Genomic DNA, 20,239 nt, shown 5'->3' with positions numbered 1-20,239 from the left:
ATTAATCCTCCTTGGTGGTATCATCATCCAAGCTATCAACTCCTTAAATTACTCAGGAGGCTGGGGATTACATGCTGCACTAAAGGCCCTTTCACAATCAGTAGACAATGGTTTGTCACTGGCTTCACAGACATGATCTACCCCCCCCCCCCTCACAAGCTCATCAAGAATACTGAGATGGTATTACTCAATAGCTAAGTAATTGCAATCCTAACTTATAGGTTCACCTAGGGTGTTTTGGCTGTTTTGGCTGTTTGGGGTTGTACTTCTCTGCTCTCTTTACGGTGGCCAGTGGTGCTTTCTATTGAATAGATAATGCTCACTTTAGCAATTCCAAGGTCCTTTCTGTTTGGACCACCATATCGGCGTCCTTTAACCCTGGGTATGGTGCTCACTCATACACTAAGCACCAATCTCAGTGCGAGCCGTGTTCAATTTTTTTATACAAGATTCTATACTTTTTGCACCATATTTGCTGCCAAAAATTGTCACTAGTTGTCCCTGATCATCCTCGGCTTGCACCACAGTGGTATGTCACCAGGACCATGGAAGAAGGTGTAAGCCCTTACACACAGTCAGCAACAGCCTGCTAGCTGTTCTCAGCAAGAAAGAGGAAAAGACACAGTGGTATACTACCTGAGATCTTTTCTATTTACCTAAGGATAGAAGGAGACCAGCCCATTGTAATGGCTGCCATAGAGGATGAAAGAAGAAAATATTTATTTACACATTTTAACAGAGCTGCAGAAACAAGTCTGGATAGACTGAAAGAATGGCTTGGTTTACCCTTAAGAAAGCCACCACATGGCCTTTTAGCTGATAAAACCATAACAGCTCTGATGGTTATGGATAACTGGAGCAGGTAAAATTGAAAAGGTTATCAAAGGGGTATGTGTCCAAACAGTAGCACCAAATTGAATGTCTGCCGCAGAACCAGGTGCTACATTCTCTACACATTTATATTTGATAACTTTCTTAATTTTACAATCTGTCTCCAGACTTCAGTCTCACACAGCTTTCATGGCTGTTTCCAGTGCTGATTGCAAGGGAGTTGGGATGGGGGGGGTTAACAACAGGGCCGTAACTTGGGCTGTGCGACAGGGGCGACCGCCCAGGGCGCAACGCCGAAGGGGGAGGAATTTAGGAATATTTTAGGTAAATTTGGTTAAAATTGAGGGCTAGGGGGGCGGCATTTGTCTTTCTCGCCCAGGGCACTAGAATTCTAAGTTACGGCTCTGGTTAACAATGAAGCAATTTTCAGTAAACTGCTTCTCATCCTGGAAGGTTCCTTAGAAGGCTACAACTTTTTTTTTTAGCTGAGTTATCCTTTGATTTGTAAGATTTAATGATATCTCTATAGCATGCTTATGTACAAAAAAGGGAGTAGCATACTGTATGCTGTGCTGTCAGTGGAAGAGTGTGTGCTGAATTTATTCACACATTCAGTCCATAAAAATAAATAATGTTTAGAATCTGTTTTTAATATCATTGCTACAACCAGCAATTTAATTGTTATATATAGTTGCACACCAAGCTATTGCTACATTAAAAAACATATAAAACAGTTTGTTTAGTTATACCACTATTCCCCCAAGATATACCTTGTGGCCAAATGTATGTGGACGTCTGGACATCACATCTATATGTGCTTGTTGAACATCTCATTCCAAAACCATGGGCATTAATATGGAGTTGGTCCACCCTTTGCTACTATAACAGCCTCTAATTTTCTCTAGATTGTCAGAAATTGGCTGGAGAGATTTGCATCCATTCAACCACAAAATAATTACTCAGGTCGGGCACTGATGGTGGTCTATAAGGCCTCGTGTTCGGTTTGCAGCAGAAATTACGAGGTGTGCGACTTAAAATTACAGTCTTTATTTTAGAACACAATTGATCAGCAACAAACAGTATATGCAGAGTAACAGATACAGGATATCAGATGTAGAATACCAGGTTCAGAATCATATGCAGATGGCTCTTTAATAAATGGGCAAAAATGAAGGATACAGAAAGCCCAAATATCAGAGCAGGAGATTGACCGAAATCAGCAAATGTGGTACAGCGGAATGTCCCAGTGTACTTATCAGCAGTGTATAACAAAGTCCAGAGGCTCTAAAGTATTTTGAGACAGATCCAGAGTACCTCAGAACAGCCGGCCACAGTAGCACTTGAAGCAGTACAAAAGTCAATGCAATTTCTTACCACTCCAATTGGTTTGAATGAAGCTGCACAACTGCTGATCAGAATACAGGAAGGAATGGTTGTGGGGTAGCTGACTGCCAGAGAGATGTACCTTCAGATGTCAGCAAACAGAACAGGTTGTATAAATGGTAATGGTACCAGTGTTGCGGCTTTCTTGGGACACCACCCTCTCAGCCAGGAATGGAGCTCTGAGTATTTGGCAGTCAGGCAGGCAATGGGAATGCTAATGGTCATACAGAGCCAGGTATCAGAACCAGATTCATAGTCAGAAGTTACCAGGGATCAGAACCAGATTCATAGTCAGAAGTTACCAGGGATCAGAACCAGAAAATAGACACAGGATAATCCAGCACTGGAACCAGGATGCTACCGTTCGAGCAAAACACTGTCACTGGCAAAGATGGAGTGTCAGGACAGGTCTTAAATAGTGCAGGCAACCAATCAGGATAATGCAGCCCCAGACCATTATTCCTCCTACACGAAATTTTACAGTTGCGAATCTTGTAAGACGTGTTCTCCTGTCATCCGCCAAACACAAATTTGTCTATCAGACTGCCAGTTGGGGAAGCGTGATCCTTGCATGAAGTTACTGATCTATTTATCTCGCTCTGATGAGATCTAGTAAATTTGAAACTACTCTCTAGAAGTCCCAGCATCTGTTTCCATGATTTTAAAATGGCAATTCAATTTGCTTCATTGGCCTAAGAGCATGTCCCTCTATCTGTAATTTTTATGCTAAGGCTTAAATCTCTAATTTTATAGTCCTATTGGACAATGTTGCCTCTTAAAACAAAAATCATATTTTTGATAAATTATTTGATTAGCAATCTTCTCACACATTATCACAATGTTAGACTTTTGTGACATGATAAGAATTTACATGCTTCAAAGAACTTCATTGTGAGAACTTTATCAATCAATTCAGACATCTAAATGTGATCATATTTTATATATATTCACCTACACACATTTTAATTTCATTACAGTTTGATTAAAAACGAGAGGCAGTGGCGCATGCAGAGGGGGTTTCTGACTCTCCAGAAACCCCCCTGCGCTAACTCAGTGCCCACCATATCGGCACTGTCCTATACAGCAGCCGCGGCGCTGTCAAAGAAGCGTCCGCGGCGGTGCTGTATTGTATACAGCACCGCTGCGGACGCTTCTTTGACAGCGCCGCGGCTGCTGTATAGGACAGAGCTGCCGAAACGGCTCTCTCTCGTGTTTTTTTTTTTTTTTGGTCAGGGGGGCAGGGGGGATTGTCAGGGGCCCCCCCTGACAATCCTGCGTGCGCCCCTGAGAGGATCCCTCTATGTTTCCTGTATAATAATTGAAATGAAAAACTATTTAAAAAAATTGTTTTGCAAGAGTGCATTTTTTTTTTTAATTAATTGTGACATTGTTCTAGTCTCTGCAATTTTGCTCACACTCATCTGTGCTAATTATGTGTAACAAAACAAGATTTAAGATACTTGAAAGTAATAGCTTTATCTGAGTCCTTTTGACTCAAGTGCTATGGAGCTATGGCCACAGACAGTTCAGTGTCCAGTACCATTGACACCATCTTGCAAAAATACATGTGTAACACTTATCATCATCATAGCTATATCCAATGGCTGACCCAAGTGGAGACAGTAATGAAGAAATTCACTGCCACCAATGTGGGGCAACAAAATGGTACCCAATGTGGAGTTCTGCATTGCAGAGCAACAAGCATCCCTGAAGTAGTGTTATTGACTTAGGAACCGAGCCAGCAGACCAACACATTTGCAGCATTTTCTCTGACGATCTTACAGATGAAAGTGAACTATGATATATAACACCATAAGCTGGAAGTCAATATCCTCTGTCTCCTGGTGATTTATCGCCCATTAAATGTAAAAGAAAGAAACATATACATAGTGTAACTCAGTTTAAAAAATCAAATGAAATGTTGACTTGCTCACCTTATCGATTTCTTGTTCATATCTCGCCGAATCAAATAAAATGAAAACTTCTCCAATGTCTTTAATTTCAACAGACAAAACAAAAATATTTTAGAACATAAACACTCACAATAGTGTAAGACCAGTATATAAAATATATATATAATACAGATCCAGTGGCACTTACATACAAGGCTGTCTTACTGCATGGGCATGCTGGACAGTTACCCGGGGGCCCCATGAGCAGAGGTGCCCCAGAGGGAGGACCGGTGAAACGCGGTAAGCAAGGTGAGGGGGGGGGGGGGGCGCCAAGCCTGAGAGGCGCTCCCCCGACAGCCATCCCCTGCTTGTCCGCCGGCCCAGAAAACCCCCCCCCCCCAAAAAAAAACGTATCTGATCGCTGCAGCGTCTGACACCCTCTTCCCTGCTCCGTACTCGCTGAATGACATCACGACCGACATTTTCAGTGAGGAGCGCACAGAGAGGAGCCACGAGCAAGGCAGAAGAGAAGAAATCAGAAGAGGGCAATAGAGAGGTAAGTGAATGGGGAGCAAAAGCAGCATGACGGAGGGCGCAGTGTGAAACGGGAGACAGATGTAGGGGAGCAAAAGCAGCATGATGGAGGGCATAGTCTGATACAGGGAGACAGGTGAAGGGGAGCAAATGCTGCATGATGGAGGGCGCAGTGTGAAACGGGAGACAGGTAAAGGGGAGAAAACGCAGAATAATGAAGGGCATAGTCTGATACAGGGGAGACAGGTGAGGGGGAGCAAATGCAGCTGATGTCAATGTAAGGGGCATATGGGGAGGTCTGATGTGGATGTAAGGGGCATATGGGGAGGTCTGATGGGCATGCAAAGGACATTTAGTTAAGTTTGATGGCATGTGGAGTGGTGTGATGGGTATGTTGGCCATTCATTACTTTTTTTATCCTCAATCCAACAGTTCCCTCCACAGTGATTGTGAAGTACTGTGAAGATACTATATGTAGCCCTTTGAACCCTCCTCCATTGGATACAGCAGCGAGGTAAGAGCTGCACTGATTTGGTGATTATTGTGAACATTTTAGCATTGTTGGATATTTAATTTTTCACTTCGAAAGATATTGTAAATTCTGTTATATGTTATGGTATGTATTTTTGTGTGTGTTTATACTGTGTATATGTATATACAGACATATAAAAGATATTTTTTGTCTCTTCATGTCTGACTGGTTGGCCACCCCTGCAGTAAAGAGTTTGAATTAAGAATAAATACGAAAGTATAATGGAAGAAAGGACTTATTTTATGGATAATTTACATTTTTATTCCTATGAGAGGTTGTGTAGGTAGGGCCCTAGTGCACTGCTTTGCCCAGGGGCCTATAATGCTGTTAAGACAGCTCTGCTTACATAGCCAATGGATTAAAAGTGGCTTGTAATCTACTAAAAAATCCATAAATCTCTGAGTGACGAAAGCCTCCGCCTTTTTTTGGCAACAAGGTCCCTGAAACACGTTAACGCACTTTTCATTAACTTCTTGTTTACTTTTTCAGAAAGTGAATGCTGACTTGAATTGAGGGATATTTAAAGTTCTTCCTTACATACTTTTGGTTGGTTGACCTTTCTAAAGGTTAAATGCAGACAATTCAGTTAAAAGCAAAACTTATTTATTAAGTAATTCATAAAACACAGTAATGTAGCTGGGAGTGAATAATCAGTTTTCAAATTTGTTACAGGTTATTAGTAAATACAGTGAACAGGTTGAATTAGCAAAGAAGATTGTGGAGCTGCCTGTGGATAGAATAAGCTTTATGCTTGGACACAGCTGAGCCTGCAAGAGAAATAAAAGATGGTGCTGGTCTTAAATCAGAGCAGATAAATACTATAAAGCAGTCACTCAGGAACGTGTAGGCAGCTTGCCAATAGTGCTAAGACTGAGAGCACAGTCAGACAGGATGCTGATAACCTGTCCTGCGCATGTACCGAGTGGTGTGAGCATGGTGCTTGCTCGGAGAGGCACCCAGAAAGTTCGAACCTGCACTCGTACCCCAAGTGTACAGGTGGAGCCCATACCTGGGGAGTGTGATTAGGCTGATGTGACTGCAAACATGTAGTGTAAAAAGAAAAGTGACAGTCACACTGTGTGAGTGTCAGCTCTAACGCCAAAGGAAATTACTGCAACATGTAACAAAGTGAATTGTGCTGGAGAGTAAAGTTGGAAGATATTAATAGAGACCTAATTCATTTATTTTTATCAAATTGATTCTTTTCAGCACTAGTAACTGCACACTGCTGCTACGCTACACCTGCTGCTTCTGCACTACATGTACTTTGCTGGTACTAAAACTGTGTGTGCAGGGACAACTGTTTGCTGTTCCCCCACAGACGCCTTAGGGGAGAGAGACTGAGCTACAGTCGGGTGGCAGATCCAAGAGTACTACAGAGATAGGTGTAATGGAGAAATTCACCACTACCCACCAAGTAAACATGGGGTTAGACATGTAATGGGTGTGACCACTACTGTGCAAGAAAGAAGTTATTGAAAGCACATATGTGGAAATAAGACCTAGGTATGGTAAGTAGTTAAACTGCTTACTGCCAGAACCAAAGTTAATTCATTTTAACACTGTGGAATCCGTCTTAATAAACCAAAGTGACTCCATTTTATTACAGGTTTGGCGTGATTCATCAAGGCATGCATACTGAGTGCACTGTGCTCTGCGCAATCCCAAATTCATCATGACACGGATCTCAAAATATGGGCGCTGTTGAATTCTGGTGTAGGTCTGCTGGGCTTTACTACACAAGACACTGCACAATAAGTCCAAACCCTATGTGGAATACTAATTCGCAAAAGAACGCACAGTAAAAAAATAAAAATATATATGTAATTGATGCCACTGATTTATTTTTTACTATGAAATACATTTAATAGGATGTTGTTCATGTCTGCTAAACATACTATACATTATTACAGTTGCTCCTGTTTGCAGACATATGTTATACCTTGCATACGAGACTGTTATCACTAGTACTCAGGACTTAGACTAGTCCTGTAGCTGGAGCAAGAGATACGGCAGAAAAACAAGTAGTTTTGCAATGCCCAGAGCTTGATTGCGATGCTGCTGCGTGCGCTTAAGTTTGTCACAACCTTACTGTACATTGACTATGGACGAACGCCCCTTCCCTGTCCTGTTGACTCCCAGAAATCGTAGGCTGTAGTAAGTTCCCTTTGCGTTTGAAGACTGAGTGGACAGGGCTGCGATTACTGTTGTATGCCCAAGGTTCTAGCCATGCGCAGAGTCATTTTGTGTATGATACGCTCAAAATGGGCAGATATGTGCCTAGATGGATGAGGCCTGATAAGAGGAGAGCTATGAAATCCCAGACAACATCCGGTGCAGAACAAATTATAAATAAAAGGGTTTTTCGCACAAGTGGAAGAACTGGATTAATAGTGGTTGGACAAATTGTTTGTCTGAGACATTTGGTTTAATCTAGATGAGAACTAACCAGCTTCTCATGAGTACATTACACATTTTGTGGCCCCTTTTATGCCTATTACACATGTCTAGTTTATGCATCATTACTGAAGATTGTTATTGTTATTAGGCATTATTTGGCAATTTAAAAACATGTGACAAATTTTATCTGTGGATCCTACATATGTCACTGTATTTGCTCTATTGTGACACTCTCTCACCCTTTTCCCACACTTTATTTTGTCCCTTTTACCCCCTCCTTGACTTACATTTTTACTTGATTTTAGTATAAAAACACGAAAATATTTAAGCTTAATAAAGGAGAGCTGTGAACCTGTAAAATATAAAGTTCTTTTGCTGTGAGACTAGACTGGTAGTTTTGTGTGAGACTTCCAGCCCCACCCCCAGCGCCAGGCAACCCCCACCCCCCCTTGCATGTCTTCTGAATGGGGCCCATCTCTATTATTTCACATGGATGGTTTCATTGACAGGGGGTCAGAGGTCACGGTGAGTGTATACACAGGCCATGCTGGGAAGCACAGGACAGACCCTTCCCCCTCTCAGTGCCCCCTTTGGGACATGGTGTAGACAGGGTTAGGGTTTTGTAACTCTGTGCATACCGGTGCGCTCCATGTTGCTTCAATATGAAGGCACTCATGCTGCCACAGAATCATTTAGCAACACAAAGTGAAACTAAGAAAAGTCCAGTGTGACTTTAATCGAGTTTTTAAGTCATATTAATGAGGCCGTACAGATTTAAGTGGCACACAAACATTATTAAATCCTGTATTTCAGTGTGAGCATTATATAGTGCTCTTGACCACAAGTAAAAGTTTTTTAAATTAATCTTTGACATAATAATTGAATTAGGAACATGACATGTTCTTCACTTATTGCATTCTCCAGTATTTCATTGGTAACTTCAATCCACCATTGGCCGCCCTTGTGGCCTGCATGTTAACATGTGCATATCTATCAACTGTCCCGACTTAGGCGGGACAGTTCCTATTTATGGGCTCTGTCCCGCAGCTTTGTCCCACTTAGGCCAGAATGTTGGGTGGTAAATTCATTCACTGCTGCTCTGCATAGCAGAGAAGCGGTGAACGTGTGCCGCACACCTGCCACTGGTGTGATAAGACATTTTGTGGATAGGGGAGAAGGTTTATGGGCGGCTTAGCACTTCCCCCGAGGGCTTAGCCATGCCCCCATTGTGACAGAGACATGCCCCCATAATAACACAGACATGTCCCCTTTCGTCGACTGTCCCATTTTGAAGTCCTCTAGTGCTGGGAGGTATGATATGTGGTATATGCACAGCCTGATATTGTTTCTGTATGGCTTTCAAAATCTGAACAATGATGATTCTCATTGTGGATACATTGATATGTAGTGTTTGTAAGTAATCTGTGTGTCACATGCCAAACCTCCGACTGACTTACCGGGGTCTGGTGTGCAGACCTGGTCTCCGTCGGACTCCTCTCCATTGCAGTCTTCTGATGGCGGCCACCATCTTTTATATTTTTTTTTGTTTTCTTTGTTCAGTCATTGGCTGAGTACTTTTTACTCCCCCTCATCCTCCAGACTATTTAAGGCACCTGTTCTGGCAATATGGTGCCAGATCTTCTATGTCCGGTTAGCCTGCTAGCTGCTGGATTGTTTGACTCCTGTAATCCTGTGTTTCCTTTGTGAATCCTGGTGTCCTGTATCCTATTCAGAAGATCCTGTTATCCAGCGCTATATGCTTCTCACCTAATCCCCATATTCTGTATCCTGTATCTGCTCCTATTTAGCAGATCCTGTTATCCAGCGCTATGTGCTGCACAGCTAATCCCAATATTCTGTATCCTGTATCTGCTCCTATTTAGCAGATCCTGTTATCCAGCGCTATGTGCTTCACAGCTAATCCCAATATTCTGTATCCTGTATCTGCTCCTATTTAGCAGATCCTGTTATCCAGCGCTATGTGCTTCTCACCTAATCCCCATATTCTGTATCCTGTATCTGCTCCTATTTAGCAGATCCTGGAATCCAGCGCTATATGCTTCTCACCTAATCCCCATATTCTGTATCCTGTATCTGCTCCTATTTAGCAGATCCTGGAATCCAGTGCTATGTGCTTCACAGCTAATCCCCATATTCTGTATCCCGTATCCACTCCTATTTAGCAGATCCTGGTATTCAGCACTATATGCTTCTCAGCTAATCCTGGTATCCTGTACCTGCTACCCTTTAAGTTATCCTTGTATCCTGTCCTTCCTATTCTGGACCCCCTTGTTGCTTAACATCTTATTCTCCTGTCAGTCTCACCTGGTACCCATCTGGAGATCCACAATCTGCGTTGTGAAGCAGCAAAGACCAAACCTCCATGAAAACCTTTGCTGCATTAGACTCCGTTCCTCTGTGGTAGTTGGAGCTAAACCAGGCAGATTGAAAAGAGTCTCACCGTTTCTATGTGTTTGTTTTTTGTTTGTTTGTTTAGTCTAGAAGACTGTTAATATTTTTTAACAAGTGTGTTTGTGTGTGTGTGTATGTGTTTATGTTAAAATGAAAGGAGATAACTAACTTTTTCTTTAAAATCCTACCAGTCCCTATAGACATACAGCCCGGGGAAAACTTCCTGGCTAAAGAGCTTTTAGAAGGGCTGAGAGTGTTCCAGAGGAGGGTCCCAGCATCCCTAACTTTGGGTTGTTATTGTATGGGGTTACATGCATTTCCAGCACTCAGTCTATTACTCACCTTCCGCAAAGGCTATAGATTTGCTGAATCCAGGGCCGGTGCTAGGATCCATGGCGCCCTAGGCACTTTGTCAAAATCGGCGCTCCCCCCGCCAAAATCCGCGTACGCGCCCCCCCCCCCCCCCCCCCCGCAGGAACACTTTGAAAATTTCCTCCCTCCTCCCCCCTCCTTCTGAATCGCCCCCAAACAGTGCTCTCAAACCCATACACACCTATGGATTGCTACCACCTATTGAAAAAGGGCAATAGAACCCCAATATACTGGCACACACTATGCTCCTTGTTTCACACAGTTTAGCAATGCACTTGCCAGCAATCAAAGGGTTAACACATCAAAACTCTGTAACACAAATGTACACGCTGGCACACACTAGATTTGTTAGTCCTATGGATTAATAGTTCACACACCAGCATTCAAAGGGTTAACATGGTCAAGCGATATTCTTCATAACAGGCTAATGGATTCATTAGCGTATCAAGGACAAAACTTATTAAATTTTAGATTTAATATACAAAGGTACAGAGCATTTGGATATAATAAAAAAGGAACATATAATAAATGACATACAAAAATAATAACAATACAGTTTTTTTTAAAAAACAGGATGAAATTACAGAAAATAGAACTTGCGTATCAGAATCTGTATCCCGGAGACAAGCAGCATGAAATGGACAGTCTTTCAATTAGATTGAGATCCCAAGAGCTGACAATCTGCCATTTCACGCACAGGGTATTTAAGCTGGGTTAACTGGGAAGACATTCACAAGGACAGTGTATATGCTAATGTGGCAGAACAAGTGCCAATTAAAGTTTGTTAAAAAATAGTCCAAAAGTTTTGACCTTCCATAACTTTTCTTGGACACATCCCAGAGACATAATCCCTCCTTCAATAAACCAGGCATAACCTCCTGCACATTTACATATCAAATATTATGGAATTAAAACAATAGCAAATATCATTCCAAAAGACGTGATTACTGTGCTTTTACAGTTTTATCAAACCTTCTAAAAATTAAATGTAAAGGTGTTGTCCATAGCAACCAATCAGGTGGCAAGTGTAGGAGAGAGCGTGGTGACAACACCTTCTATTTAATGCCAAGATTTACAGCATTGCATAGTGTGGGGGCGGGTCTTGGTGACACAAATCTCGTCTTTAAGCTCTGCCACTGCCAGGATCCGGGAGGGTGAAGTTTTGGAACCTCCCAGAAATTCCAGGAGAGTAAGCAAGCAAGCATGTTAAAATTTCTGCTGATATTTTACTATAGATAGGTGTCTCTTTCTTTGATGAAATGTATGCATTTTACCATACATTTTTGTCTACCCATCACTGTTCTAGAATGTTTTAGATCAGTGATGGGCAACGTGAAAAACTTTGGGGGTCGCATGATGCAGCCCTCTAACCTTCAAATGGGCCTCACATTACTCTTAATCTAAGTAATAAATTAAAACAATACTTGTTTTAAAATAAAGAGGCACCTATCTGTAATAACATATCAGCAGGCATTTTAAACAAGTGTTACAATCTATAACAAAGAAATCTGACAAACTAGGAAGAAGCTGCGGGCTGCAGATAAAGTCTCGGAGGGCCACCTGTTGCTCATCAGTGTATTAGATAAATGATATCCAGAATCTTATTGGTTGCTAAGGGCAACAACTCACCCTTTCCTGTTGTCTGTGTGCAGACGCGGGCTGGGAGAGGCGTGGCCGGGGGGCACACAGGCGGCCGCATCTCATAAAAAGGGATGCGGCCGCGTCATTGATGACGCGGCCGCATCCCCTGTCGTGTGATGCGGCCGCCTGTGCGCTGACGCGGCCGCTTCTGATGTCATCAGATGCGGCCGTGGGGGAAAGAATTGTATTTTGCAGCCCTAATAGCGGCCTGACCAAGCGGCCCGGGGGGCCGATGCCCCCCTGCCCCCCGGGCCAGCCCGCCACTGTCTGTGTGTATGTTAGGGAATTTAGACTGTAAGCTGGGGCAGGGACTGATGTGAATGAGTTCTCTGTACAGCGCTGCGGAATCAGTGGCGCTATATACATTAATGGTGATGATGATGGTGATGTTTATAAGGTTTGGTAAATCTACCCCTGAGACTTTATATGTTTGCTCAGTTATCTGTGGTGGGCAGTTGCCTGTAATCTGTTTAGGTGCATTTCTCAGAGCCATGTTCTTGAACAATAGTCACTATAGCACAACATATTGAAAAACTGAAAATTCACAGTCAATAGACACCCATATGATGGTCCTTTTGTATTGACTCACAGCATCAGCATCTTAACTGTGCTCCAAAGATGCCACTTTGTGGTTGAATCTTCCCGATTGCAGTTTTTTTTACATTATTGAATAATTCTATTTTGTGACACATCTCCAGTCAGTGATGGTCAGTGTCACACTGGTTATTGTCTGTACGTGCTGTGTTTGTTTCATATCTCCTAATGAGGGCGAGAACAGCTTCGCCCAAACTTTCTCGTGTCCTGGCATAGTGTCATCACATGGCAAAGGATACTTTGTGCCCATTCATCAGGGGCATCACAGTAATGCTTATCCAGCCAGTGTCCTCACGACTTATTCAACATTCATTTTTTTCTAATTATTTTTATTATTGGATTAAAGGTATATGAGGAGCTCACAACAGCTCAGACCTTGAGCTACTGTACATTTTCAGACATAATTCACTTATACAGTGGAGTGTTATTATCATCATCTACATTTATTTATATAGGGCCAGCAGATTCCGTAGCGCTTTACAATTGGGACCAAACAGTAATAAAACAATACCGGGTAATGCATACATACGTTATCTGTTTATACATAAACAGCACACAATGATGCACAGAATGAAATAATAAATAATAGGTTTTAGTGGTCACTGACACTCTATAATAAACTACTAAAGTTTCTTCGGGTAGAGAATATCTATCAAATGGCTGTCAAAGTTATATCTGCTGTAAAAGGCAGTATAATAAAACTTAATTTGTTTACACAGATGATTTCACATCAAGGACTTTTTTTTTCTTGTTTCCGCTGTCAATAGATGTAGATTTGTATGTTATATATGTATTGGATCTTATGTACAGGGACCCAATATCCAGAGATCTAAGGGGAAAATGTCATACACACAGACCACTGAGCGCATCCTGTTACAGTAACTGGAGGAGAGTTGCTAGTAAGGTAACGAGGAGGAGAATGCAGATTACAGCATGGGAAAGATAACTTTTAAATGTGTTTTTAAGCAGATCTTAGACATGGTCCTCCAAATTATGGGAGAAAACCTCTTGCCCAGAACTCCCAAACATCCTGGATAAAGAATCCTAAACCTGCATATATATTTATAAACCATGCATAAAGGGACAGCAACAAAATGATAATATCACTTATTATATAATACCCTAACCCTAATAAGACTGGGTTGCTGTGCCTTCCAGTTTTCTCATAAATGTCCATGATCAAGGAAGCTGCAATAGTTACCAGGTAGTTTTTATATACCTAGAATTTCACTATTTATTGGATGATCCTTGTTAAGGTTCATTTACTAGGCTTTAACAGTCGTTGAACGTGTAATATTATCACAGGAGTGGGCAAGCCCTCAGTGAGAAAAGATTCCTACTGCAGTTTTTAAGGCATTTGGCACCAAGGGAAAGCAAATGGGATTTTATGTTTAAGGTATATTCTTGTTTCCTTTTTGAAAATGAAAATAACACTAAATAGGGCTAAATGTATATTCTGCTGCCATTTGGTACCACCTCTGCTGGGAGGCACTGCTGTGTTACCAGACCATCTTATGTACAATAGAAAGTTGTGTATGTTGCAGTGAGGTGCTGGTTTCAGGCCAAAGTAAACAGCCAAGGGACGCGCTGAAGCATATGTAAATATGCAGACAGGACCCGTGTGAGAAAGTGTCCAGCCGGATCTGATACAGAAACATGGAGTGCAAGCATAACATCCTGCCGCCTCCCATCTGTACTGCCACCACACAGCCACTGCCAGCCTGACCTCATGTCTCAACAGAGGAAAAAATGTACGCCTTAGAAGGTGGCCGAGCACACAAATAACGTGTTTACCTTAAAATTCAGACAACCTTGAATAGTAGAAAATTGCAAGAAATCTCACAGCAATGGACATATAGAATTTAGTCCAATATTTTTCCTTGCTCACATACATTTATTGAGATTATTAGGATGTTTTTTTTATACGTTCTAAAACTAGTTGTACCATTTAGTTCTCTATCTTGGAATAACAGGGCTTTGAAATGCAGAGGACATGCTTTGCGGTTATCATATATAACAATTGTGAATGGTCACTATGGAAGCACCAACCACCAATCCACCATGCCATGTATAATATGAGTATTTTCCCAGGGCAGCACGGTGGCTAAGTGGTTAGCACTTCTGCCTCACGGCGCTGGGGACATGAGTTCAATTCCCGACCATGGCCTTATCTGTGAAGAGTTTGTATGTTCTTCCTGTGTTTGCGTGGGTTTCCTCCCACACTCCAAAAACATACTATTAGGTTAATTGGCTGCTATCAAAATTGACCCTAGTCTGTGTGTGTGTGTATATTAGGGAATTTAGACTGTAAGCTCCAATGGGGCAGGGACTCATGAATGAGTTCTCTGTATAGCGCTGCGGAATCAGTGGCGCTATATAAATAAATGATGATGATGATGGGTGGAATAATAGTGTAAAAAGGAGGGATTTCAGTGACAAGGTGTAACTGAGTCTCCATAGACAGGCACCGTTCAGATGTATGCTATCACACGAACATTCATACATTATATTTATGTTGTTATCCATTTGTGGCTCTGTAATACTACACTGTGGGGTATATTTACTAAACTGCGTGTTTGAAAAAGTGGAGATGTTGCCTATAGCAACCAATCAGATTCTAGCTATGATTTATTTAGTCCATTACAAAATTTCCGAAAAACTGCTGTTCCTGTGAAGTAGAAATCATACTTACCACTGCCTCTTCATCCCGAAGCAGTATGTGGTCAACGGGGGTCCTGTTCTTACTCCAGTGCGCATGCGCCGAGTGAAACCCTCGGGCATGCGCACAAACATCTCTGTTCTGCATCGGCAATTATAGTTTGCAGAGAGAGAGTGTGACTGACAGGGAGGGATCATGTGATAATGTACGCCAGCTTCATTATCAAGACAAGTTCCCGAAAAAATCTATTTTTCGGAACTTGTTAGATTGCAAGAGGGAGCAGTCACCATACTATTGAATGGTGACTACTCCCCAAAACAAAGCAGAATGCAAAGCAGCAGATATCCACGATATCTGCTGCGATGCATCTTTAATAAATATGCGGGGGACACATCGGGGCATGGATTCTATGTTAAGTGCACGTTAGTGCACCATCACAATTTGTTAAATATACCCCATAGTTCACTAGGCAGAATTAGTAAATAGAACTCTATATATAAATGTTTTCCCAAACATTAAGTTAAACATGTTGCATATTGGCTGTGTGTCAAATATATATTTGTGGATTGGATTCCATGCCGCTTAGGTAAGCTGGTGGCCTAAAAATCAGTGAAGGGCTACAACTGGAACACATGCCGTCAGCTGAAAAGTCCTGTGCTACATAATCCCAGGCTTTGCAGAGGTGTATAAATTGCTTTACCAAAAGGTGTTATATAATGTTTTTTGCTTTACTTATATTTTGTGGACTAGTTTTGTCCCGTGGAGCTTCATAATCTGTCCAATATGGTGACATCCATCTTTTCTCTCTCCTGCAGTCTCGCACTGTGTCGTTGGCCCGTGGGGTGTGTGGAGTGAGTGCAGCTCAGGTTGTGGAGTCGGAAGCAGAGAACGGGCACGGCAAGTTATAGTGCCACCTAAGGGTGGAGGAAACCCCTGCCCAGACCTCAGACAGCGCCGTGGCTGCTATGCAGATGACCCCACGTGTTATACTTCCAAAGGTTACAACATATATCTCTTTTTGCAGCTTGGAACATAGACAGTTTGTAATTAATACTCCTGCACTAAATAACCCTTAGGAACTCACTAATTTATCATTTATTTTCTCAGAAATTGCCAAGATTTTACCGGACTCTTTTAAAAGGTATTCCAGGGACCCTTGGAGAAGACCCCACACCAGAACAGCTGTAAGGACCCCAAGGTAAAAATCCATATTTATATGAAGCTCACCATACGTAAGAGATATTTTGCTTAAACTACTGTACACTGCAGTGAGCAATGTCATATTTTAGAAGTGGTGCAGTCTGTTTCCTTGCTGTATACAGAATGGCATATTGATCAGGTGCTTGCCTTTGATACCATACAGGGTTATAACTAGGGCAGTGCAAGAGGCGTGGCTGCCCAGGGTGCAACGCTGAAGGGGGCGCAGTTTATGAATATTTTAGGTTAATTTGGTTAAAATCTAGGGCAGGTTGGGGGGGAGGGGCTTCTTGCCCAAGGCAGTAAAATTTTAAATTACGGCTCTTATGCCATATTTATTACATAGAGGTAACTAATTGTGTAAGCCCTTACTGAATGAAGATGGATAGATATGAGATAGATAAATAGATATTAGATAGATAGATAGATAGATAGATAGATAGATAGATAGATAGATAGATAGATATGAGAGAGATAGATAGATATGAGATAGATACAAATGAGATAGATAGATATGAGATAGATAGATATGAGATAGATACAAATGAGATAGATAGATCTGAGATAGATAGATAGATAGATAGATAGATAGATAGATAGATAGATAGATATGAGATAGATAGATAGATATGAGATAGATAGATAGATATGAGATAGATAGATAGATATGAGATAGATACAAATGAGATAGATAGATAGATAGATAGATAGATATGAGATAGATATGATATAGATAGATAGATATGAGATAGATAGATAGATAGATAGATAGATATGAGATAGATAGATAGATAGATATGAGATAGATAGATAGATAGATATGAGATAGATAGATAGATATTAGATAGATATTAGATAGATAGATAGATAGATAGATATGATATAGATAGATAGATAGATAGATAGATATGAGATAGATAGATAGATAGATATGAGATAGATAGATAGATAGATATGAGATAGATAGATAGATAGATAGATAGATATGAGATAGATAGATAGATATTAGATAGATAGATAGATAGATAGATATGAGATAGATAGATAGATTTGAGATAGATATATAGATAGCTATTAGATAGATAGATAGATTTGAGATAGATATATAGATAGCTATTAGATAGATAGATATGAGATAGATAGATAGATATTACAGTAGATCTCAATACTGCGTGTACTGATGATGATTTATTGAGAACAGCATAAAAAAAGCACTTGTGAAATGTGAGAGGTTAGCTCTGCTGTTCTACTTTGTTATGGTGAGCCATGTTAATGAGCTAACCGTGATGCAGTCACAGTAGAGATCAGAGTGCACACTCTGCTAATCCTTTCATCTACCTGCCAAGGATAACCTATTAATAAGGGAAACCTAACAGGCAGAAGGAAATATAACAGCAAATGCCAAGAATAGAGGAACCCTCTATCACATATTAAAAACACAGAAAGAAAGACTAATTTAGGACCACTTCATTTCCTTGGTTCAGGCAGCCAGTCCAAAATTTATTGTTTGAACAATCCTGTTCAATTGCTAAGTTTTGCCCGTAAGTTAATTTTATAGGGAGTTTAATACATATAAACGCAGTTGGTTTAGTTACTGCAGCACCTCTTTGCTGGTGACTGGCTGGTTCCTCCTTTTCACTCACTTTGGATCAGGATTGTTGGATAGTGGGCGGAGCATTGACACAGGACAGGTTGGGGACCTGATTAGAGTGTTAGCTCATATCTGTTTGTCACAGGATTACTGCACTCAATAGGCACCAGGCAGAATCTTGAATGCAGTAGTGGTGGTTTATTGCTCCTAAAGGGACCTTTACACACCAGTTAGCGGTATTGGTTATCATTCAGAGGAACAGATGGAATACACTTTAACATGGACAATACAATACTTTTTATACAGTATTGGACACACAACCTGGCAGGAGGTAATCCAGTTTCTTGTTCCATTAAACCAATCTAGGATGATTCATGCAGCTGGCACATGAATCAGCCTGGAGGGGTTTCACACCTTTAACATTGTTGCTAATGGCATGGGAAGAGTGTTCATCCCCCCTGTCCACGAGCTGTCAAGGGAGGATAACTCCGCCTCCTCTCCAACCCTCATGCCATTAAGTCCAAGACGGGAGATTTAATCTACAAATCCCGCCTAAAAATACTTCCCGGGACCTTCTCTAGGGTTTGCTCTCCTTAGTACCCAGGCTGAACTCCTTTGTACTTCTTTGCTGGCTGGAACTTCCACCTTTTCCTGGGGACATGGGGTGGGGGGGTGTTCTTAACCAGCCACACTAACTATAGGAACAATACAGTTTAACACAGCTCCCGTGTCTGTTTTACAGGTAAGTCTACTTTTAAAAACATATTGTTGTTAGTAATGAACCACTGAGAAGGACTTTTTATTACAGGGGAATACACCCATAACATAATTTAACACAATTTAGGAATATGTATGTGTAGATACTTGGATTAGTTAATAAACATAAAAATCGCCAGGTGAACATGTGCTACAGAAATAAATCAATATGTTGTGTGATGATAACCCATGTCCAATAATACATACCCATGTCCAATAATACATGCCCAACACAGGGGAAAGTGGAATTTTTCCAAACCATCAACCTTTCTTTTTTTGCTGGGGCTTCAAGTGTCCGTATTATCCCCATTGTTCTTGTACGCCTACAAGATGTTGTTCTTTATAAAATTATTTGCATATGATAATCAGGGAATCCCTCACTTTAGATCCTGTCTCACAGTTTGCACAACTCTAGTCTAAATAATATTAAAAGCACCTGGCCCAAATGGTATCCACCATGTGTGCAAATGGAACTAAGTTCAGTTATCGACAATTATTTATTATATCTATGAATCAATAACAATATTGGCAGAAAGCAGATGTGAAACCGATATTTGAAAATGGTACAAAGTCTGAACAAGGAAATTATCGACTTGTGAGTCTGACTTCAGCCTGGATAAAGAATTTAAAGGGATTCTGAGCGATGCTATTCAGAAGTATATTGTAGAAAATAATTTGATAACGCAGTGTCAGCCTGGTTTCATAAAGGACATGGTTATGAAAAAAATAATATGAGGAGTTTTGTTGCAAACTGGATCTTGGTAGTGCATATGATTATATATATAAAGGGTTTAGCAAAATCATTTGATACTGTTCCACATATCAGACTTGTACATAGGATAAGGGAAAGACATAAGCAGTTATCATTGATACAAACAGGCAAATTAAACCAGTCCATTTGGGACAACCATATGTTGATGAAGATAGACACATTTTGCTGTAGAGAATTTGTTAAGAACACTGATGAGGTATGCAAGGGTGTGCCGGTGTGTATAGTAGATAAGGAGAAGATAAGAGAGAAGGGGGGTGTAGGTGGAGACTTAGCCTAGGACCCCTGGTGATTGGTAGATAATCAAGACAGGACAATATACAGAGTTTAGTCCACCCTTTGTCGTTCATAGGAAGAGGGCTGACACATTCTGGACTTGGTTGGTTGGTGGTGCTATTGTAAATAAACCAATCACACCAGATTTGGGGAAATTTATTGGATTTGCTGTTCAAATCTGTTGCTATTTTTACCATGGACGCCAAATACCAGATTTTAAGGTGCTGTCTAGAGGGAGGGTCTGGATTTTTCCAATGTTTCACAACCTGGCATCTGGCCCCATTAAGGGTCTGAATGCAAAGTTTCTCTGAGTACTTGTCTAGGACCTCTATAGTGGAGCCCAAGAGCATAGGCATTTGGAAACTTGGACTGTAATGCCATCACTGATCAGAGTGGCAAC

At 41.2% G+C, this 20,239-nt stretch overlaps 1 protein-coding gene across 1 annotated transcript in view; it reads left to right on the top strand.

Moving 5' to 3' along the window:
* Window positions 1-20,239, top strand: part of LOC142108711 (somatomedin-B and thrombospondin type-1 domain-containing protein-like) — a 44,050-nt gene that overhangs the window by 8,043 nt on the left and 15,768 nt on the right. Inside the window, exons 2-3 of the mRNA XM_075192550.1 lie at window positions 16,066-16,248; window positions 16,358-16,448. Coding sequence (XP_075048651.1) covers window positions 16,066-16,248; window positions 16,358-16,448 — 274 coding nt within the window. The remainder of the gene's footprint in view (window positions 1-16,065; window positions 16,249-16,357; window positions 16,449-20,239) is intronic.

Source organism: Mixophyes fleayi, chromosome 1, assembly GCF_038048845.1.
Source record: "Mixophyes fleayi isolate aMixFle1 chromosome 1, aMixFle1.hap1, whole genome shotgun sequence".
Lineage (NCBI taxonomy): Eukaryota > Metazoa > Chordata > Amphibia > Anura > Limnodynastidae > Mixophyes > Mixophyes fleayi.
Note: the sequence above shows the minus strand (reverse complement) of the source record. Positions and strands in the feature narration are given on the sequence as shown.